At 31.5% G+C, this 20,439-nt stretch overlaps 2 protein-coding genes across 2 annotated transcripts in view; one reads left to right on the top strand and one right to left on the bottom strand.

The window, feature by feature from the left end:
- LOC125069176 (BAI1-associated protein 3) overlaps positions 1-20,439 on the bottom strand; it is an 80,336-nt gene that overhangs the window by 50,933 nt on the left and 8,964 nt on the right. Inside the window, exons 2-4 of the mRNA XM_047678575.1 lie at positions 17,560-17,764; positions 6,284-6,476; positions 2,630-2,849 (exon numbers count right to left, since the gene is read on the bottom strand). Of these exons, the coding sequence (XP_047534531.1) occupies positions 2,630-2,849; positions 6,284-6,476; positions 17,560-17,764 (618 nt within the window). The remainder of the gene's footprint in view (positions 1-2,629; positions 2,850-6,283; positions 6,477-17,559; positions 17,765-20,439) is intronic.
- On the top strand, positions 6,964-19,265 carry LOC125069177 (cuticle protein 38-like). Its single transcript, XM_047678577.1, has 3 exons — positions 6,964-6,969; positions 13,994-13,998; positions 18,436-19,265. The coding sequence occupies exon 3, from the start codon at positions 18,442-18,444 to the stop codon at positions 19,198-19,200; it is 759 nt and encodes a 252-aa protein (XP_047534533.1). The 5' UTR covers positions 6,964-6,969; positions 13,994-13,998; positions 18,436-18,441; the 3' UTR covers positions 19,201-19,265.

Genomic DNA, 20,439 nt, shown 5'->3' with positions numbered 1-20,439 from the left:
AAATTGTATTTTTATATTGTGTACAATGGTAAAATTGCGTTTCCCTTTAGATTGATTCCCTGTTGGACTTTTGTTTACTTAATCGATATGGGCAATGCAGCGTCACGTCGCGTTGCGCGAAGGGCACATAAACTTTTCTCCTCTATTTGATGATTTGCCAATAACGATTACAAATAGCAAATAATATATTATAAACAAAAATAATATGATAAGTATAGCGAGTATGTTGAAAGGAGAAAATTACAAACTAAGTAATATAAACACGTGAAGATCTTTACTAGACTAATTAGATCTGTTTTTTTTTTGTATTTAAGTAAGCAAGTTTTACGACATTTTATAGGTTTTGTTTCACATTCAAAATATGCCAAAGGCATAGAATAATGTACCTACTAGGGGTTTTCGTAACTATATCTATTCTACTGTCATGTTGTCGTCCTCAGATACAATCTCAGCACAAAAGCTTGTCGGACGTTTACGTATCATCTCCAAGCGAGGTATCGCCCTTGTTCCGTAATTCAATACGGGTTCGCCCAAACCTTTCATCCGAAGATATTTACTGTTAAAGACACTTTATAACTGACAAGTTCTTTCAAATGTATGTTTCAAATGACCTCACAAACATATGTAACGATATAATATGTAAGGTAAGTTATAAAAATTAAAACAAAATATTTGTTTTAATAGTTGAATTGTCATAAAATACTTATTGGTATTGTTACTGTTCTTGTTTAAAATATTAAAATATCAAGAAGGAAATAGTATATATATAGTTGACATTAAATTTACAAATGAAATTAAACAAATATTAAAAATATAATATTGGTTCAATCTAAATTAAAATGACTGAGGTAATTTCTAATTTACATAAATATTAATACAAACGTGTAATTCATAAACTTTTAATGAATTATCAATATAATATAAAACCTTTAAACAATAAATATTTCGAACTTGTTCTTAAGAACAAAAAAAGTTGAGCGATATTGTACAGTACATAAATTATATGAGTAAAAATTGAAGTTACGACAAAATCGACATCTGTTTAAAAAATAGCAGAAAATTTTAGTCATAACATCAACGAAGGGTTAATTTTGTTTTGAAATTTATATAACTCCATTGCTCGCACTAGTGCTCCAGCAAACTTTTAAGAAAAATACGTACATTCATCTGACTGATTTGTTATTATGATACTCGATTTATTACAGAATTTAGAAAATATAATATCCTTCTGATTTCATTTATATAAATATTTGTGAATTTTTTATGAAATTAAAGAATATATTTTTTCTTGGCTTAAATGAAACTCGGGAGAAGCACGCCTAGGTCAAAGTCAAAGTCAAAATATTTCTTTCTGAATAATTTTTTTTTTCCAATAAAATAACATTGAATTTTTTATTTGATCGCCTGGAGGCGATCGGTTCATTCCAAATGTGTGTAATCATCGTAAAAGTTTATGCTCGTTCCTTTTGTTAATAGTATGTACGTCCCAATTTCCGAATAAATCTTTTATGTTTTTATGAGAGAACGTCATTAATATGGTCATATATTTTTATAAGTGTCTTTTTATTTTTAATTACATTTTAGTCTTTAGAGATCCTTTTCCACTTACACCAACCCTCTGAATTCAATTGTTAAGAAGATTGACTGTGATTTCTCAAATGCCGTATTAATGTCGTTTATGATCAGCGTTTCATGTTGCACGCAATTAAATGTCTTTGATAAGTCCCAAAATATCATTTAGAAGCATCTGAATAGTCCTAAGTTGTACTTGAAAATTTATATTGTTGAGCAAATTTTATTTCGCAAAATGAACAATTATTTGGTTATAATATTATTTTGATATTTGATCCATAGTTATTATCGGTTTTGATATGTTACATAATTTGAAAATTAAAAACCTTATTACGATATATATGGTCAGGTAAAAGGTCGGTAAGAGTTGTTTGATAAAATATGTTATTAAATAAAGTAAGTGCAGTAACATCAATAATAATTGACTGTCTGACTATCGGTCGTTTCCTTTATACGCACGGATTATATAATTTATTTTATATTTATACATTCATGCAAATAAATGCAAAACTAATATTCTTTAAAATCTTTAAATTACCTATTTGACGATAGTGGGAGAGAATTTAAGTGATTACGTCGTCGAAATTGAAATGTCAATCAAATGTTTTTCAACAACTTTAGATACATACTGATATGAAGAAATTGGTTTGCTGTCAACAGTTAAATTAAATTGAGAGACGCGATTTTTGTCTCTTCCAATTTTACAATTATATTCCATGTCATTTATATTTATTCCGTGCTTTTGATGTTATATCTTAAATGTAATGACTTATTCAAATATCTTTTAATTTTCAATAGTTTCAGGTAAGCACAAAGTTGATCAAGAAAGTTCTTTAATTATAAAGCACATAATAGTTTAAGCTTATTTAAACAAATACACGAACGACAACTGCTATTTTACGTGTGAGACAACCTGCATATATGTACCTAGTCCATCGAACCTGCATATCATGTGATCACCTTGGCTGTAACGTTCAATTCAAGTGTTCTAATTGATCCACTGCCTTCTAATTTCAATATTGTTAATGTTACAAAGGTTTCAAATGTGTGTACGTACCATTAGCATCTTTAGCTTCGAGTCCATCAGCTTCAATGACAGCGCAGCCCAATACAACAGTTGGGGGTCTCTCACTGCCTGCGGCACGTAGAGCACGCGCATGTATTTCGGGCGTTATCTTAAACGCTCTCCGTGCATACTCGATCACCTCTTCTTTATATGATGCAAATTGTCCGTCTGGTGCTGGTGCACCTACTGCATTTTCGATGCAGTATAATACCTATGAAATATAATTAAAGATAAAATATATTAATGTTACCAAAACTATCAAAAGTTTATAATTAACAAATAATAACTGTGGTATGACTGCTATCACGAGCTAGTGCTCGTAAATGTTTCACTGCTAAGCAAAGGTCTCGTATTAAGTAAAATTGTTTGGAGCATATTTAGGTATATTACATTATATTAAATAAACGTATGAGAAGAAGACAAATACAGGCCGATGATGGTGGTTTGCAATACATTGCAACTTACTTAGTTCTAATTTACAATCGTCGTCTAAAGTTTACACTCTACTAAGAGCTAAACTTATCTAAAAGCTAAAACTCTAGCTATATATAATATTAAGAGTAAGGCAGCTTATTTGTCCCATACATACTACTCATACTTTAAATATTAAAAATAACCTTATTTTTATAATCAGTTTTGTTTTTTTTTTTCCAAAAGTACAATTACACTCTATAAATGTAATTAGTGGATACACATATGAATTTCATTGCAATTAGACCCATGCAGGTTTCGCAGAGCACGAGATGAATTACAAACATAAATTAAGCGCCTGAATTCAGTGGTGCATGCCTGGGTTTGCTCGCAATCATCGGTTAAGATTTCTTTCGCCTATTTACTATATTTGATTTTTGTAATTTAGGTAAGTGGGCAGGCAAATGGGCCACCTGATGGTGAATTGCCACTACAGGCCTTATGATGATGTCGTTATGATCGATTTCGGCCACGACGGAAAATCTCGAAGGAGGTCAGCCAACTATGCAGGTCATATTATAGTGCACAAGTATATGCACACGCATACTTTTTGTTAATATTTTTTTTTATAATTTATACTACTTTGTATTGATGTATTTACCATATTTATTTATATCACAACGGACTGGGTTAAGATTCGAGTTAATAGTTTGCTGTAGTTAAGACAAAACTACAGCAAGCACTTCATATTTATATGACAGATACAGTTTGCAATGAAAATAAGTTTGAAATTTTACGCTACATACATTTTTGAAATCTACTGTTTTCGTAAAAATGACTGAAACCTGGAGTGGGACTGACAAAAGAACTCACCGGAATTATATTTTTTTACAAACGATAATTTTTTTGAAAATATGGAAGCTTAGCGTCCAAAGGCGCTGATATGTAGAAAGCATAGCTGATAGCTGACACAATGACAAATTTTATGATCTCAATTTTTCATAGCAGTAGCTTGAAAAATGTTATTCTCAGCTTAATAAATTTTAGTGTTTTCATATTCATTTCTAACTAGCTTATGTTCCTAGTACTATTGGTACGTATGAATAGTATTTAATGTCATGTGGAATTATACGCTTCTATTGATATCATTAGCTGCTTTTGAAATTCATAATAATATCTAGATAGCAAAATTATAGTCGACAGATCGTTTCAATATTGTTGGTTCGTGTGATACAATAGAATAATTCATTTTAGTAATATGTTTTTATTACTGAGTAAATTCTGAATGCATGAAATATTTTACTTCACTAACATATTATGGGGATACTACATATGCATATTACGTTACGGTGCTTTTCTCCACGACGAAATTTATGAAAATATTCAGAGTTACTGGATTCGAAAAATTATTATCCCGCTAAGAATTCACATAACATATACGAGCTAGGAAATCTTGACAAAATATATAACCAGAGATTTATTTTATTTTATATACTTAAAAACTAGTAAAATTTACGAAGTTATCTTTATACAAAAAAAAACATGGTTTTTTTTTTAAATGTAGATAAGTATAAAATAATTGTAAAGTAACGACATTTACAAAACCACCATTCATTATTTTTTTTTTTTAAATAACGTGATTTGATTTTGTTTGTTTTTCAATGTAGATAAAAAATACATTTCAAAAACAAACAAAAGAAACCATTTCCAAGACAAAGTATGTAGGTATTCAAGATGGACCTCGCATTGAGAAAGGGTTGACGTGAAATAATGCGTACAAGTAGGAAAACTTTGCGTGTTTTATGCCTGTTGAGAACTCGTAGCTTCGCTTAGATGTATTTAATTCGCCATTTATTGAATCATAATATAATTTTACAATAAAAAAGTTTGAACAAGGAATGGTGGATGATTATTAAGCTTATTATTGTAAAGATTTCAGTAGCTATTAATAAATATAGACGTTATAGTGTAAATAATGAAAATTGTTATTTTTATAACGAAAAATTTTGTTCATGTAGTCGAACAATATAATTCATACTACACATAACACATAAACTTAAGATACTGTTTACAAAGTAAAGTACAAGCCAGACTAGTGATTGTTTTTATGTATTTAATTAATTTTAATTAATTTACATCGCTAATACGCCACTAATCTTGGGAACTAAGATGTTATATCCCTCGTGCCTGTGGTTACACTGGCTCACTCACCCTTTTAACCGGAACATAAAAATACTAAGTACTGCTGTTTGGCGGCAGAATACCTGATGAGTGAGTGGTACCTATCCAGACGGGCTTGCACATAGCCCTACCATCAAGTACCTTTTTGTACCAAACGGACAGTGACCGTTTTACTAAAGTTATAATCATGAATACGATTAATACTTATGAACAAATAAATATCTACAAAACATTTAATTTAAATTCTTAATTCAAAAGGGAGAGTAACTGGGAGGCGAAGCTATTTATATCATAATACTATGTATTAAAATCTTCGAAAACCGTTACATATTCAACTATAACTTTAGTCTTCTTTTAAGTCAGAGAGATAAGTCTCCTCATATTTTTCTGTTAATTTTACACGTACATGTAACAAAACTTTTTAGAGGCGTGTCTTTGCATTTTACATGTTATGGAAACTGGGTAAAACGTGAGCTTACATGCTGGTAAAAAGGTATTTATCTTGGAAATAGAAGGGTTCTCATAAGATACACAAAAACCTTTATTTCCATAATCGTTAACCCAAAGTCTATTCAGACGGAACCATCAACAAAGCGAATCATAAAATATGCATTTAATTACTGTAAATTCCATAAATACATATTTTTACAAGCTATTATTTAACTTGAAATGTTTGTTTGTTAGTTTGTTTATGTCATTGCAAACTGAATTTGAACATTTACTCTAATCCGAGTTAAAATTTACACGTAGGCTCAGTTCCAATAAAAATCCGTTTTTAAAATAAGCATGACCTGATTCTATATGCAGAATTGACTAGATAGGAAGGTATTCCTAACCTACAAAAGGTTTTTTACAATTAATTTATTTCCACTATGTGCCTTGGCTGTTACCTGTATCTGTCCGATAAAATTTCGCCACGTGCAAGCTCCAACGTTTTTAGTAGCGTAGGGAAATAAACCTATAATAAAGGTAACGCAAAGGCGTAGCTGTGGGATATATAAAAACTATATACTCATGTTAGATATTTTTTTGTAATTATTAAGAGAGCATTACCTCTGTATACAAATGTTCGTGTTCTTTATGTGACAGCTGCGCTGACACACTCGGCAGGCCGAGGTCATGAGGAGCCGGCGGTGGTCTTTCAGCCCTCGCTTCAGCTAGTCGCAAAGCTGCTAAGCGCCTGTTTTCTTGACGCCACGAGAGAGCTGTGAAGCTCTCGAAATAAGATCCATCGGTGTCTTGAACTCTACGCACAATAGTAAAAATACATTAGTTTTATTATTACATTTATATTAAAATCGGTAAGCAAACTAAAAAATGGGCGACCGCAATGATGGTCACCACCATCGATCGACCTCAACCATCCCTTACGTCGTTAATGTTAGGCGAGCCTTGGGAACTACGACACCATGTCTCTTGTGCCTAAATATACACTGGCTCACTCACTGCTGTTTGTCGATAGAATATGTGAGGAATATGTGAAAAGAAATATGTGTTATTTAGTGAAAAGAAATATGTGTTATTATATAATGTAGTAGACATTGCTTTAATAAATAAAATTTACCATAGCATGTGTGCACTATTTCAACAAATTTTAGAACGAGTTCTGTGTATTAGATTGCAACGTAACATGATATATATAATTTCTAGGAAAAGCAGCTTACACTGGTAGTACGAAACGGTACTAATTAGTATGTCTATAAATACCATATATTCGAACCACAACCTTATCCAATTAAGTCAATTAATTAATTAAATTTATGAAGTATCACACAACGAAATTTAAATCTGATAAGTAATAAAATTAAATAAGGAAATATTAGGATAAAGTAAAATCATAATGAACACATTAAAATGTTTAAACTCTTGTATTTTTTACAACTCTATACTTGCTCACATTAAAAATATTGCTCTTTTTACACAGCTTATATGTCAACGTTCGGTGTTCCGTATTAAGGTAAAAACATGTTGTTTATTTTAGTCTGTGTCCACTTCGATAAATTCCGAACAATAAGGTGTATTTATTACAGTGAGAGAACATTGACGTAGAAATAAGGGTATAACTTCTTATAAGGACCGATAATGTGGCAACGTAGAATGTCCCCGATCGTCGGTGCGTAATGATCAACAGAATGTATTCATGACTGTCATTTAGTGGGGATGGAAGGGAATACACCGTAAATGTCATGTTATGGTTTCTATTATTAGTGTAAACAATTTAAAACTCAATTTTTGGAGCTATTATATAAGTTTATTTTTATAACATAGATGTTTTTTTTTTTATAATATTTATTTTTCAATGTATTCGTTAATATTTTCCCTGTTCTCGTTTATCGTATACGTTTTAATATTAGTGGCCTTAATCCAACCGCTATCGGCTAGAAAGATCAATAACATCGTTATATGAATGTTCGCTGCAATAAAAGATAAAACGTACCTAGTTATTATGTTAAACACTTTCGTATAAAATAAATATATTTTAGCATCAAAAGCAATTTAAACTAAATGCGGAAAATTTTCTTTTAAGCTAACTTTATTGCCAATGATATATCGGATTCTAATTGCGTTTTATATTTTTTTTGAAAACTTTTAAAACTGTAATTGTACGATCCAATATTTCAGTTTAGTAATATTTATGAAAGTTTTAAGAAAATAAAATGCTATATTTCACTGATAGGTATGTTGACACAATAGAGAGAGCATGTCCATCTTAACCGATCATTTTGGGCAAGCCCGGCTCATGTGTTTAATTTATTATATTAATTCATCTCGTGCTTGGCGGTGAAGAGCTGTAATTTCAAAGAATTCTGCCACATGTGTATGCAGCGTGGCGGAATTAACTTAGGAAGAGGAGGCAACCCCAACAGTGGGACATTTATAGGCTTTACTTTATTTTATTTGTCAATGAAACCATTTAATAACACGAACGTATAAACATTTACTTAGGTTAAGGTTTATGATAATGTGATCCGAAGCTATAAGAATTGAAGTAAAAACATAAAAAATATTTTTCAATAATAAAAAACATAAATTTCCAAAATAACGTCATTGATCTTTCAGAAACGATTTATATTTAGAAGAAATTGTGTTTTTTTTTTAAATTTATTTAGGCGGACGGGCGAATGAGCCACCTGATGTAAGTGGCCACCACCGCTCATTGAAAATGTAGCTGTAAGAAATATTAAACATTCCTTAGAACCCAATTCAAACCGGAACACAACAATACTAAGTATATAAAGTATGTTAATATATAGTCTATAACCGTATAATTATAGCATATTAATTTATAACCACAACTCAGATGGTATTTTAAGTAATCGTAATCAAATAAGGGTCAAATTAAAATTACTAAACTAAAGCTACAGATCTTGTAATTCCTTTATTTGCAACAAAGACGTGACGAGACTTTAACTGAGGAAGTGATATGATATTTCTGAAAAGGTTTAAACTTTCTCGCTGTTTTTTGATGAGGAAATTAATAAGATTTATTTTATGTAGACATTAAGGTCTTTATCCGCAATTTAAAAAAAAAATTAGGACTTTCGAAAATAAGACAGACTATATTATTTTAATATGTTAAAAACGAAGAAAAGAAAACAAATATTTATAATTAAGTAGTATATATCCAATATTTACTTAAGTAATAACGTAATAACACACGTACGTATTGTATTTTATATGCGAGTAAGTATCGAGAGGTTATGAAGTAATAAGCAAACACAATAATTACATTTCCGATATAAATCCAATGATAAAAACCTTAAAAATGGTACATAAATGTTATGTTAAGTATCAATATATACGAGTATATTTAAATTTGACCACAATATTATTCTTCCACGCTTTTATTACACATTGCAAAATCATATGTAAAAAAAAAAAATTACAGCAACAGGTTAAAGTTAAAAATAACATTTTTAAACTGTGCATTCAATCGTGGATAATGGCGGTCGATTCTGCGTTATCTGTGGACACAGTACCGAGTTGACGAGCAGCCCTATCGCTGTGACGCGCATGATGGATGTTCAAATATATATAAATATATCTCGCCTGTCCTTCACACATAATTAATTCTGTTGTTTATATTCCACTCTACTGTTATGCTTACAAAAATAAAATTAAAAACTTTTTTAAACCGAACGTTGATAAAACTATACGATTTAATATTATTATTCAAATCATTACTTACATCAAAATATATATATTATTATATATTTTGATGTAAGTATTCAATTTGATACTATTAAATTATCGGTTTAATGTCAAAAAACAAGTTATGTTTAAATAAACAAGCAGTACCTACCTATTGGTACACCAAAGAGATTACTGTTGGGTAATAATATTATTGAACTTTTGTTTTAAAACAAGTATTTGTAATTATATATTGTAAAACGTATCCTAGAATGAATATACCTATTCAGTCAAGGTAAATGTCCAAATAGCGAAGTAGATAATATCGTTGCGCTCTCAATATTAGCGACCCGTAATTGGGAGCGTACATCTACCTACAGGCAAATAGAAATTGTAATGATACGTACTAAAAATAGAAACTCGATTTCTTAGGCATATATGAGAAAACATATTTATTAAAAAAAAAATGTGAATGAAAATATTTCTGGTGGACTATGTCATAATTCAAATGAGGGTAGCATTTCAACTTGGGCGTAGGTTAGGTACAATGTATTGACGTGATTTTGGGTATCTGTTCAACCGTGTACCTTTTCAGTTTCAATGATCTTGAGGTTTTGATGAGTTTATTGTAGACTTTACAAAGAACATAATGTACATTAATCGGGTTCTGGTGCGTAAACAACCGCTCATTGGTAATATAGTACTCAAGGTTTAGTTAGACATAGCTGATTTGGAATAAGTTATTAGAAATTATAGAAAAATAACAACATTAACGAAAATTATGGAAAAATTAAGGGATGTAACTTATATTTAGAGTCGTAAGGTAGATTATTGATATAAAGATTTGAACAAGATATTTGTAAGTTCATAGACTATCAATATTTTTGTTCCGAGTATTTTTATACATTGGTGATCAATATACACACACAAAGATAACCTTTTAAATATTAAGGAGCTCCGCTCATAAACACACACTAACAGCTTAACTCGGTTTAATCAGTTTGATCGACACCCACGCACTCCCTCTATCTTATTTTGAGAAAAAGAAAATTAAGAACAGGTGTATGTACTAAATGATGATTAAATTGCGAATCGATAATCTTCTTGAGCTCTCATTTCATCCATGTTGATTAATTTTTTTCTTCACTATATCGAGTGCCAGAAAGCTCTTCGTTGCCGTAAGCGAGCGGATAAATGTAGATTTACCTTTCCTGATATTGTTGTTTTTATTTTTATTTAACATTGAATATCCATATTTTTTGCATACAAATAATGTATATATTTAAATGTATTTAAATAAAAACATCATACAACGCGTCATAATTTATCGATATCACAGTCTTTAACATATGAGAAACTTTAGACTTAATTTCGTAAATTTCAATTTCAAGGAAAATTTTTTGTGCACTACACTCAGCCTAGTAAAGACACTAATATTCATTTTTATTTCCTTCTATTTAAAAACACAAAATATTAAATAGATACTAGATAAATGTAAAAACAGTTATATATGAGTTAAGTATTCATGGCGCAATGGTTTACGCCGCCTAGCGATGTAAAAAGTCGCAGGATCTATCCAGCTTCCGAATTGGCGAACAGAAAAATAACCCAATAACTTAAGGCCTAACTTGAAGTTTGAACCCAAATAAACCCAAACCTAGGGATCTGCTGCGGCCTTATAAGCCAATGGATCAATGTGGTTTTAATATCCAATAGTCTTTATAAATAAAATCAGTTTGTATGTTATAAAGTTTTCTGATTGTCACAATACAGTTACAATTATTATTAAAAAAAAAAATTGTTCTTACACGATTACTTATGTTTAGTAATTTCAGTCTATAGGTTCTGTAATGTACAAAGTTAAGTCGTAATCAGGAATGGTGTACCATTAGCGACGTGAGTTTATATAATTACAGACACAAGAAGAAACATAACAACTTTCGTCCCAGGATGATCAGGGTGAGACCAGAAACTTGAAATTCTGTTAGTCTTAAGAATTCTAATAAGAGTATAAGGCTCCTTTTTATGGTAAATAGGCCACAATAATACTTAATACATATTAATCGCTAAATTAACACTTAATTGAAGTTTATGTCAAACGTAAAAAGTTTTAATAATATTATTATATTTTATTCTTAAATTTCAATTTATATTGTCTTGTTTCAAATAGTTCCCTAAGGATTGTTTGAAAGAGAAGAGATCACTCCATAGCGATCATGCCACCCTAATGGGTGGCATGATCGCTAAGCTACATATTAATGTATCTTAGATATTTTTGTTAATAAAACATTGTTGTTTACAATAAATAATATTTTTATTGTAATTATTTTAGCTATAAATTGAACATTAATGACATCATCTACATACAAAAAAAATTCAAAGTTACTCCAAAATTTCTGAAGAGCTGGTTCTGTTTTACTTTTTCATTAGATACTTATTTAACAACGCTATCTTATAATTTATAAAAACATCCCAAAGTTGTAGATAAGTTTAAAGTTCATATTATTTTTTGTTAATATTATTCGGCAAGTCATTAAAAACGTTCGTATCAACGCGTTTCAATACAAAGCGAAATGAGCGTTGATATGATTTCAGAGTATAAATATATACTAGTATTATGAAGCTGGGGAGTTTATTTGTTCGTATACAAACACATACTATCACTTGGTTTTGAAAACATTTCATGTTACCAGTTTATATAGGAATATTGTTCAACAGCTCAATTAGACAGGTATTCAAACAGAATTAAAGTAAAAGGCAACAAGGAAAGTTGCAGATCGATTTAATTTAATTTGAAGCAACCAAAGACTACTATAGAGACACGTCTGAGAAAAAAAAACCTAACCTTTATATATTTAGAAAAAAAAAAAAAATATAATCACTGAAAACAATCAACGTACATCATATTGTTTTACTTAAAGATAATTTCTAACGAATTTTTTGGATGTCGCCTAAACTTATAGAGCTAGTTAGTTAATGTAAGTTAGAGGCGCTTAACATTAGGGAATAGTATAAGCATTTTAAAAAGTCGTAGTATAGTTTGTTTGAAATGAAACCCGGTTGAAACAGTGTGGCCTTATAATATTGTAGAGATACATATATTCGAAATATTCTAAATTGCATATCAAAAGAGATAACGCAACGGCTCCCGGACGCATCAATAATATCATTGTTATGTAAAACATATGAATACTAAGTAGGTCATGGAGCGACCTGTTGCACGTCCTTGCACTTATTTCCTCCCCCTCTTCCCTATTTCCACACATCGCTTTTGTTTTATATACAGTTATTAAATACCTACTGACGATATTTCCTTTATCCAATCTATAATTATATTAAAAAGCTAACGAGTTCCTTTATTTATTTGAACCAACGATTCAGGAATAATTTTTTATCTAATATGTAGTTGGACGGGAAAATGGGCCACATGATGTTATGTGTCACCATCGCCAATAGATTGTGGTACCGTAAGAAAAATCAAAAGGAAGGAAGCATAATAAGGATTTGTAAGAATTCACGGGTATTTTTTCTCAGTTTTCACCTTATGTTTAAGTATAATGTTAAAATTATTTTGATATCATTTTTTTTTCTTTAAAAGTGCATAAAAAATTGTAAACTTTATACATACACAAATCAAATCAGAGTATCATTTAATTATGGCACAACCTATCTTGGTAACGTTGTCAAACTAAAACAAGGTTATAACTCTATAATGTTCGTAAACGGCTAACATATTGCATTACTGGCTACCTGAATAAATAAATAAACTGTATTAAGGTGGAGTAATTGAGTTTCTCATGAGTAGGATATGGGTTCGTAGCAGCCTCCTTAATTGCTCCCGTTAGGGATATGAAGCAATTATGAAGTGTGCTGTCAGTGAACGGGGGACATAATTCCTGTACAGCAAATACTAATTCGTATTGGAACTTGCGAATGCTCTCGTTTAATTCAAAATGTTTTACTTTGTAGAAAATTATAACTCGCTTTAATTAAATTTAAGACATTATTCTAGTTTTGTGTTTTATGTGAAACGTCTATTGGGGCTTAGACCGACTCGTATACCGTGACGACAAACGGCATGCCCTTCCTCTGCTAACACCCATCTCCGTTCTGTACTATATCGTGTGCGTGGCTCGTATGCTGTCTAATTAGGCTTTTATTATGAAAATCATTTCTTTTAGTTTCACAACTATGTTATTATTTATTCTTTTTCTAATTTTTTAAACTTATTACACTAGAAATAATAATAGCCTCGAACTCTTACTTTAATTATTTTAATAACCATCGAAACTCATTTGCCGGTCGACGACGGCCACATTTTTTTAACTTACAAAGTTTTAATTACAATAGGATTTGCTAACGTCACTAAACGATAGGTTTAAATTTGTTTTATTTTAAACGTTTCTTTTATCTTTATATCAATAAAGTATTTCTATTAAAAATGTAACGGATACTAAAAAATTACGGATTAATTTATACATATTTGAGATTGTGATGTCGCCCTGAACGATATCGGCTACGACAGCAATCTCAAGGGAGAAACAATTACGCAGCTTATATTGTAGTGCACAAGTGTGTTCACAAGCACCGACTCACCCTCTACTCTCTGAATCTCTTAATCCGTTGGGACAGCAAATGTAAAATGAAAGATTTCAGGCGCAGGCCCTCAGCCTTACGTGCTTTCCGATGCCTCTCATGCATCCGACATTTTTGCACAATCTCAACTTCCAGACTTTTACTGAAAATATTTCGACACAAAACCATAATAACTTTTTATCGGCCCGACCTAGGGCCTGATTCAGTACCTCGGGATCGGCGACCTTATATCTATTTATTTATTTAAATACTTTATTGACCACCACAAAGTAAATGGGACAAAAGGCGGACTTAATGCCTGAAGGCATTCACTGCCAATCAACCTTTAGGTCAAACAGAAAACCATGAAGGTATTAATAATTGACAAAACATAACAAGTATACGTACTTATATCTAAAACTATAAAAAAAAAATACATAGATACACATATAGTAATCTATCCACTAGACCAAAGTGGCAGTTAAGATTGTATTGATGTATCAACAAAAGACTAATTAGAAAATCTAGAAAAAGTATAAAATAATGTCACTTTATGCCTTTATCTGCTAACTAATTGCGGTAACTGCGATAACCTTTATACCATTCAACGGAATTTGGTTTTCTTTAATAGAAAAAGTGATAAACTAGAAAGGTCTCTCTATATAAAATTTTTAAATACGTTGCTCAAAATGACTGAGCTATGACGGCGTTATATCCATAAATCTTAATGTTACATTCTTTAATGCAGACTTAACCTTAGGAGATATATCAAAACATTATAATAAAATATTAAAAAACCTATGAAAAAGTCTGCAATAGCATGACGTATCTTTCTTTTAAGGAAAGTAATAGATAAAAATTTGACGACCTCCGTGGTCGTGTAGTATGTACACCGGTTTTCATGAGCATGCCACTCCGAGGTCCCTAGTTCGATTCCCGGCCAAGTACTTCGACTAGAAAAAGTTCATTAGCTTTCTAAGTTGTAATAGGTCTGGGTGTTTGTGGTACCGTCGTTACTTCTGATTTTCCATAACACAAGTGCTTTAGCTAAATTGGGATCGGAATAATATATGTGATGTTGTCCAATATTTATTTATTATTTAAAAATAGTTTTATGATTAAGACATAATAATCATTTTATCTATTACATATTTGTAAAAAACTATACATTATTTGCGAAGTCATTTTCTACGATTAATTATTTATCTTTCTTCAGATGAACAGGTCAGTTTAATAGAAATTATGATTGACGCTTCCACTATATGAATCGACTGGTTCATAGATTCCAAATTCAATGCAAACAAATAAAATCGTTTGTTGTGATGTTTGTTTCAAACTGGCTTAAATAATAAACTGTTGTTCTTAGTATTTAAATTAAATAAGAATAAAATAATAATAATAATAATACTCAATAAAATTACGATTAATACGTACGCATATACAATAATAAATTAATAAATGTCATAAAGTAAATGAATATGTCTACTTAATATTTTCTTATCAACCGCACTTTACATTTTCTTTATTAATAATTTGCACCCGTGCGAAGCCGGAAAAGGTCGCTAGTATATACGTTTTATAAGATATTTAATTAAATAAAATTAAATGAATACAATACAGGTCTAACGAATCCCTACCGACAAATTGATTCATCTAGAAACGGGAGACCGCCTGCTCCTTATTACGAGGCTTTGTTTATCGGGTGCCATTACCAAAATTAAACATTGGCTTTATTGTCAGTATTGAATCCATTACTTTTGGAAAACAATTGACAATACGAATACTGTAATTTAAAATAAATTTATAAATTTCTTTTAATATTGGATACTTATTCGAACAATTTGTTATGGTCCAATAGCTGTTAGCTGAAGGAATATAAAATTCACGTGTTACACATCATTAGAATAAATTAAAAAGCAGATGAAACATCGAACTATTTATATAATACTATTATACATTAAAACGTTCTACAGAATACATTGCGTCTTTTGTCATATTTTTTGTGCATATTGGTTTCGTATTTTTTTCAGTAAGGCTGTACCAATGTAACTCTCGAAACTTCGTACACTTTTCCTGTATAATTCTGGTACTACAAAATAAAAACTTCTATGAGATTGTTGCCCACTACCTGTAGTCGACAAGCTGACGAGCTAACTCAAAGATCTCGCTATTCAAAGAGCTTCAACAATAATATAGAAAGTCGTGTAGTTTTTATAATTTGTATATTGCTGTAAGTTTGTTTTTAAATTAGTATTATAATAGTATATTTTTATGTAAAATTTTGATAAAACGAAACAAATCCTTAAAAATATATAGGTATATTATGAAAACTATTCCACTATTTATTATATTGAATTAAATTTTGGGATATTTATTTAATAATGTCTTTTTTAATTAATCTCCTCAGATAAAGTGTCCGTGGCTTTGTTTAACGTAATTGCTAAACACAAAGGCGGTGTAAGGTGCGGTTGACGTAGGCCAACACCTACAGCCTCGCGGTGGTGTCTATTGCACTACCAGAGGGCTTTACAAAAAATTTTGATCTTGCCCCACCACCGGCTAAACATTGAATTCATATACAGTATAGTACAGATTACTTGAAGAGCCTTACTTTTCAAATTTGTCCCCTCTGTAGAGTTATGTACCCTCTGGAACATGGATGGTTTTCCGGTAGATTTTACTGTCTCCCAATTACAGTATAGGTAAATCCGCAACTATATGCAAGGCAGATATAATTTTTTTGTGCATCAAATTATTTATTATATATTTGCAAAAAATCTTCGAACCAATACTCAAAATTCTAAAAACGAGCTATGACATTAATTTTATCTATACATATAATACAATTGGAGTGTCTGTTTGTAATATTAAAATAACCGCTTTTTATTAAATGCTTATGTACATACACGGTACATATACCAAAATAACATTTTTTTCAATTTTTGTCTGTCTGTCTGTTTGTTTCAGCTAATCTCTGGAACGTCTGAACCGATTTTGACGGGACTTTCACTGGACAGATAGCTGATTTAATAAGGAGTAACTTAGCCCACAACAATAACTTTTTTTAATTCAAACGCACGCGAAGTCGCGGGCACAGCTAGTGTAAAAATATTTCTTCTCACATATGGCGATTAACTTTGTTAAATATTTTATTAACAAATGCTCTAAGAAGCTTAAGAAAGTTCGATACACACGAAACTCGTAAGACATTTTTTTTTTCATATAATCATTATTTATTTGCTTCTCGATACCGTTGTTGGTTACACTTATTAATAATTTTTAACGGATACAAAATGAAACAAAAGTATATTTTTAAAATATATCACTATCTTAGTTACATATTATACTTAAATTATAAGGAATATCTCGATGGAGGATTTTTGCGAGTGAGCTTGTGTAATACAGGGACAAGGGATATAACATATTATTTCGACGATGTAAGAAATGGCAAGTTCTTATTGTGACAATGTCTACTGGTAGTGACGACCAATTACTACTGCCAGTGACCCATTTGCCAGTCCACCTACCTATTTATAAGGAGTAAAAAGTGGTTTATAATTCGTACAGTGCCAGTACCATTTGTTCTTAACCTATAAAATAAAGATATAATGAACAAATCTCACCCTGAATTAACTGAATTGTCGACCTCCGGCCACGATAAACGCCTTTTGCAGAACGCCATGGTAGGCTTTTCCGGAGGCTGCGGTGGTCTCGGTACACGTAACGATCCACCTCGACGGGGTGCCGTTGACGGTCCCAGACAGTCCAACGTGCGTCGACGAGAACTTAGCGCAGACGCACCCTCGGTAGGTAATACTCGCGGAAATCCTATGGTGAAAAAAAAGTCGATAATAATACAAAAAACATCACACTAATGTGTCGCAAGCCTCAAGTAATAGTCACAACTAAATCATTTTTTTTATTATATCACTAAAGACGTGCTGTCCGTGCCATTGTTGTATCTAATTTATATTATTTTAATAAGCCATTCAAACAATTAATACTCACAACATTATATTATTAAGCACTTTCAAGATAAAGATTAATGTGAGACTCCTAAACTGAATATATATAACTATTACTAATGTCGATTCCTTAAAAAAACACCAGTCCAACTCAGTATTTAACCTATTTTTAAATAGTTTTATAACATATATTTCATACAAACAATAGTATTCTATTTCGAATATCGTAAATGATATATTTATATAATACCATCTTAGAAAATGTTTAGTAACTAAAGGATCTATCTATCGATGCAACTACAGAAACAATTATCCCCATGTTATCTTTCGACACTAGTATTAATGGATGCTTAGCGCGGGCGTTTGGTGACCTTGTCAAGATGAAATATCAGTTTCCTGATTCGTCAACGGCCTTTCTATACCGGTTCCAATTCGAGATTAAGTCGCCCTTAGCTCTTGATTGTTTTATATAAATACGATACTCAATTTGTCCAGTTATCAGTTCGTCTCTATCCAAGCATTGGAATAATACAGATCAAGATGTTCAAGTTAGCAGTATTGTGCGCTTTCCTGGCTGCGGCTACGGCCGAACCTAGTTCCATTCTATCGCCTTTGGGATATTCGGCTAACATAGTGGCACCAGCAACGACTGTCGTCTCAAGCTATCCCAACAACCTGTTCTACTCGTCGCCCTACTACTCGTCGGCACCTTTGGCTTACTCCACACCATTGAGCTACTCTCATCTCATCAAGAAACGATCTGCTCTGAGCTACATCGCGCCCTCAGCGTACATTGCGTCTACTCCTTTCGCCACCACATACGCCGCTGCCCATTTGGCCCCTACTTATGCCGCGGCCGCTCCTTTGACTACAACCTACGCCGCAGCTGCTCCTCTGGCAACCACTTACACCACTGCTGGACATCTCGCGACGACCTACTCATCGCCTTTCTACGCTGGTGGCGCCCACCTGATCAAGAAGAGGTCTCCTTCTTTTATTGCTCCCTCTACATATGTGGCGTCTACTCCTTATGCCGCTGCGACTCCTTACTTCACATACCCTTACGCAGCAGCCGGCCCATACGTGTCAACCCCTCTGATCTCCAGCGCTCCTCTTGCCTACAACACCCACTTCATTAAGAAGCGGTCTGCAGGTCTAGCTTACGCTGCCCCCGCTTCCTACTCACACACCTCTAGATTTGATTTCCAAGCCGCATCCCCTGCCATTACTTACACTTCGTACGCTGGTGCATCTCCCCTGGCTTACGCTAGGCCAATCGCTTACCCTCATTTAATCTAAAAGAAAGCTTGACGTAAAGTGTTTACAGAATGCACACGATTGAAAAATAAACTTTTAAAAATAAATTTTTGTTTTATATTCCAATAGCACACCCTCATATATATTTAATGTCAAGCACTATCTATTGATAAAAACTCGTATAATTTAATTGGTAAATAATAGGACTCCTCAGTTTTTAAAACAATAGATTTCTTAATATTTTTTTCTTAATTCGAACCGAAATTCAATTATTATGTAAAGAATGACCTGCTTTGATAAAATAAAACTATAAAATTACAGTTATTAAACCGTTAATATATGTAGTTATTACTCACAGAAAAAAAATCACGATATTTCCTAGTAAAATTATGCAACAGCGTTCATGTTTTGCATGTCTTTCAGCTATCGTGACAGCTGGCAGCAGTAAACCTTATCACTGATGAAAGGCGACAGGATTAAGTAGCGCGGTAGAATATCTTATAAAGCTGGTTAATTTCATCCTCATCTTTTGTGCTGTAGTAATGGCTTATAAAAATGCATTTGAATATGTCAGTCACATTCTGCAAGACAGCAGAGAGGCTTGTATAAAATGTCACTAGATATAAATTAAAACCAAGCAGTAAGAAATAAATTGAAGGCATGAATAAATTGAAGATATATTATTAGATTGTCTGGTATGAAATGACTTTTTTTACAATCTTACCTGGTACGCGGGTATTTTTATCATTGCCGATTTATAAATTCAAATCATTTGTAAAAAATATACATATAGGTACATTAATACAAAAATTATTAAAAATATTCTATACAAGATAATCTAGATGATAAGAAAGCGTGGTGCGTGACTTGTTGTCTTTCAGGAGGATATATTATAATATAATTGTTTTTAAGTAACATAACTTTGTACTTTAAATTTTGAATAAGAGAACTGAATTTCATGTTGGTTCTTCTACGTAGAATCTACATTCCGAACCGGTGGTGAACTATATACTTCACTTAATATAATTTGTAAAATGATGATTCAAAAGTGCTTGTAAAAGCTTACGAATAAAATATTTTTTGATTTTGGATATTCAATGTAATTTAAATCTTTGTTTGTTTTATAAACTGGAATTTTGACTGTACCGTCCTATACTTTAATTGTTTTACTTTAATTATTTATATTTTTGGTATTTTGATATATTAACAATTATTCAAATTGAAATTTGAAATTTATACACATTACGCTAATTAGATTTTCCATGAGAAATTATTAAGAAC

Source organism: Vanessa atalanta, chromosome 15, assembly GCF_905147765.1.
Source record: "Vanessa atalanta chromosome 15, ilVanAtal1.2, whole genome shotgun sequence".
NCBI lineage: Eukaryota > Metazoa > Arthropoda > Insecta > Lepidoptera > Nymphalidae > Vanessa > Vanessa atalanta.
Note: the sequence above shows the minus strand (reverse complement) of the source record. Positions and strands in the feature narration are given on the sequence as shown.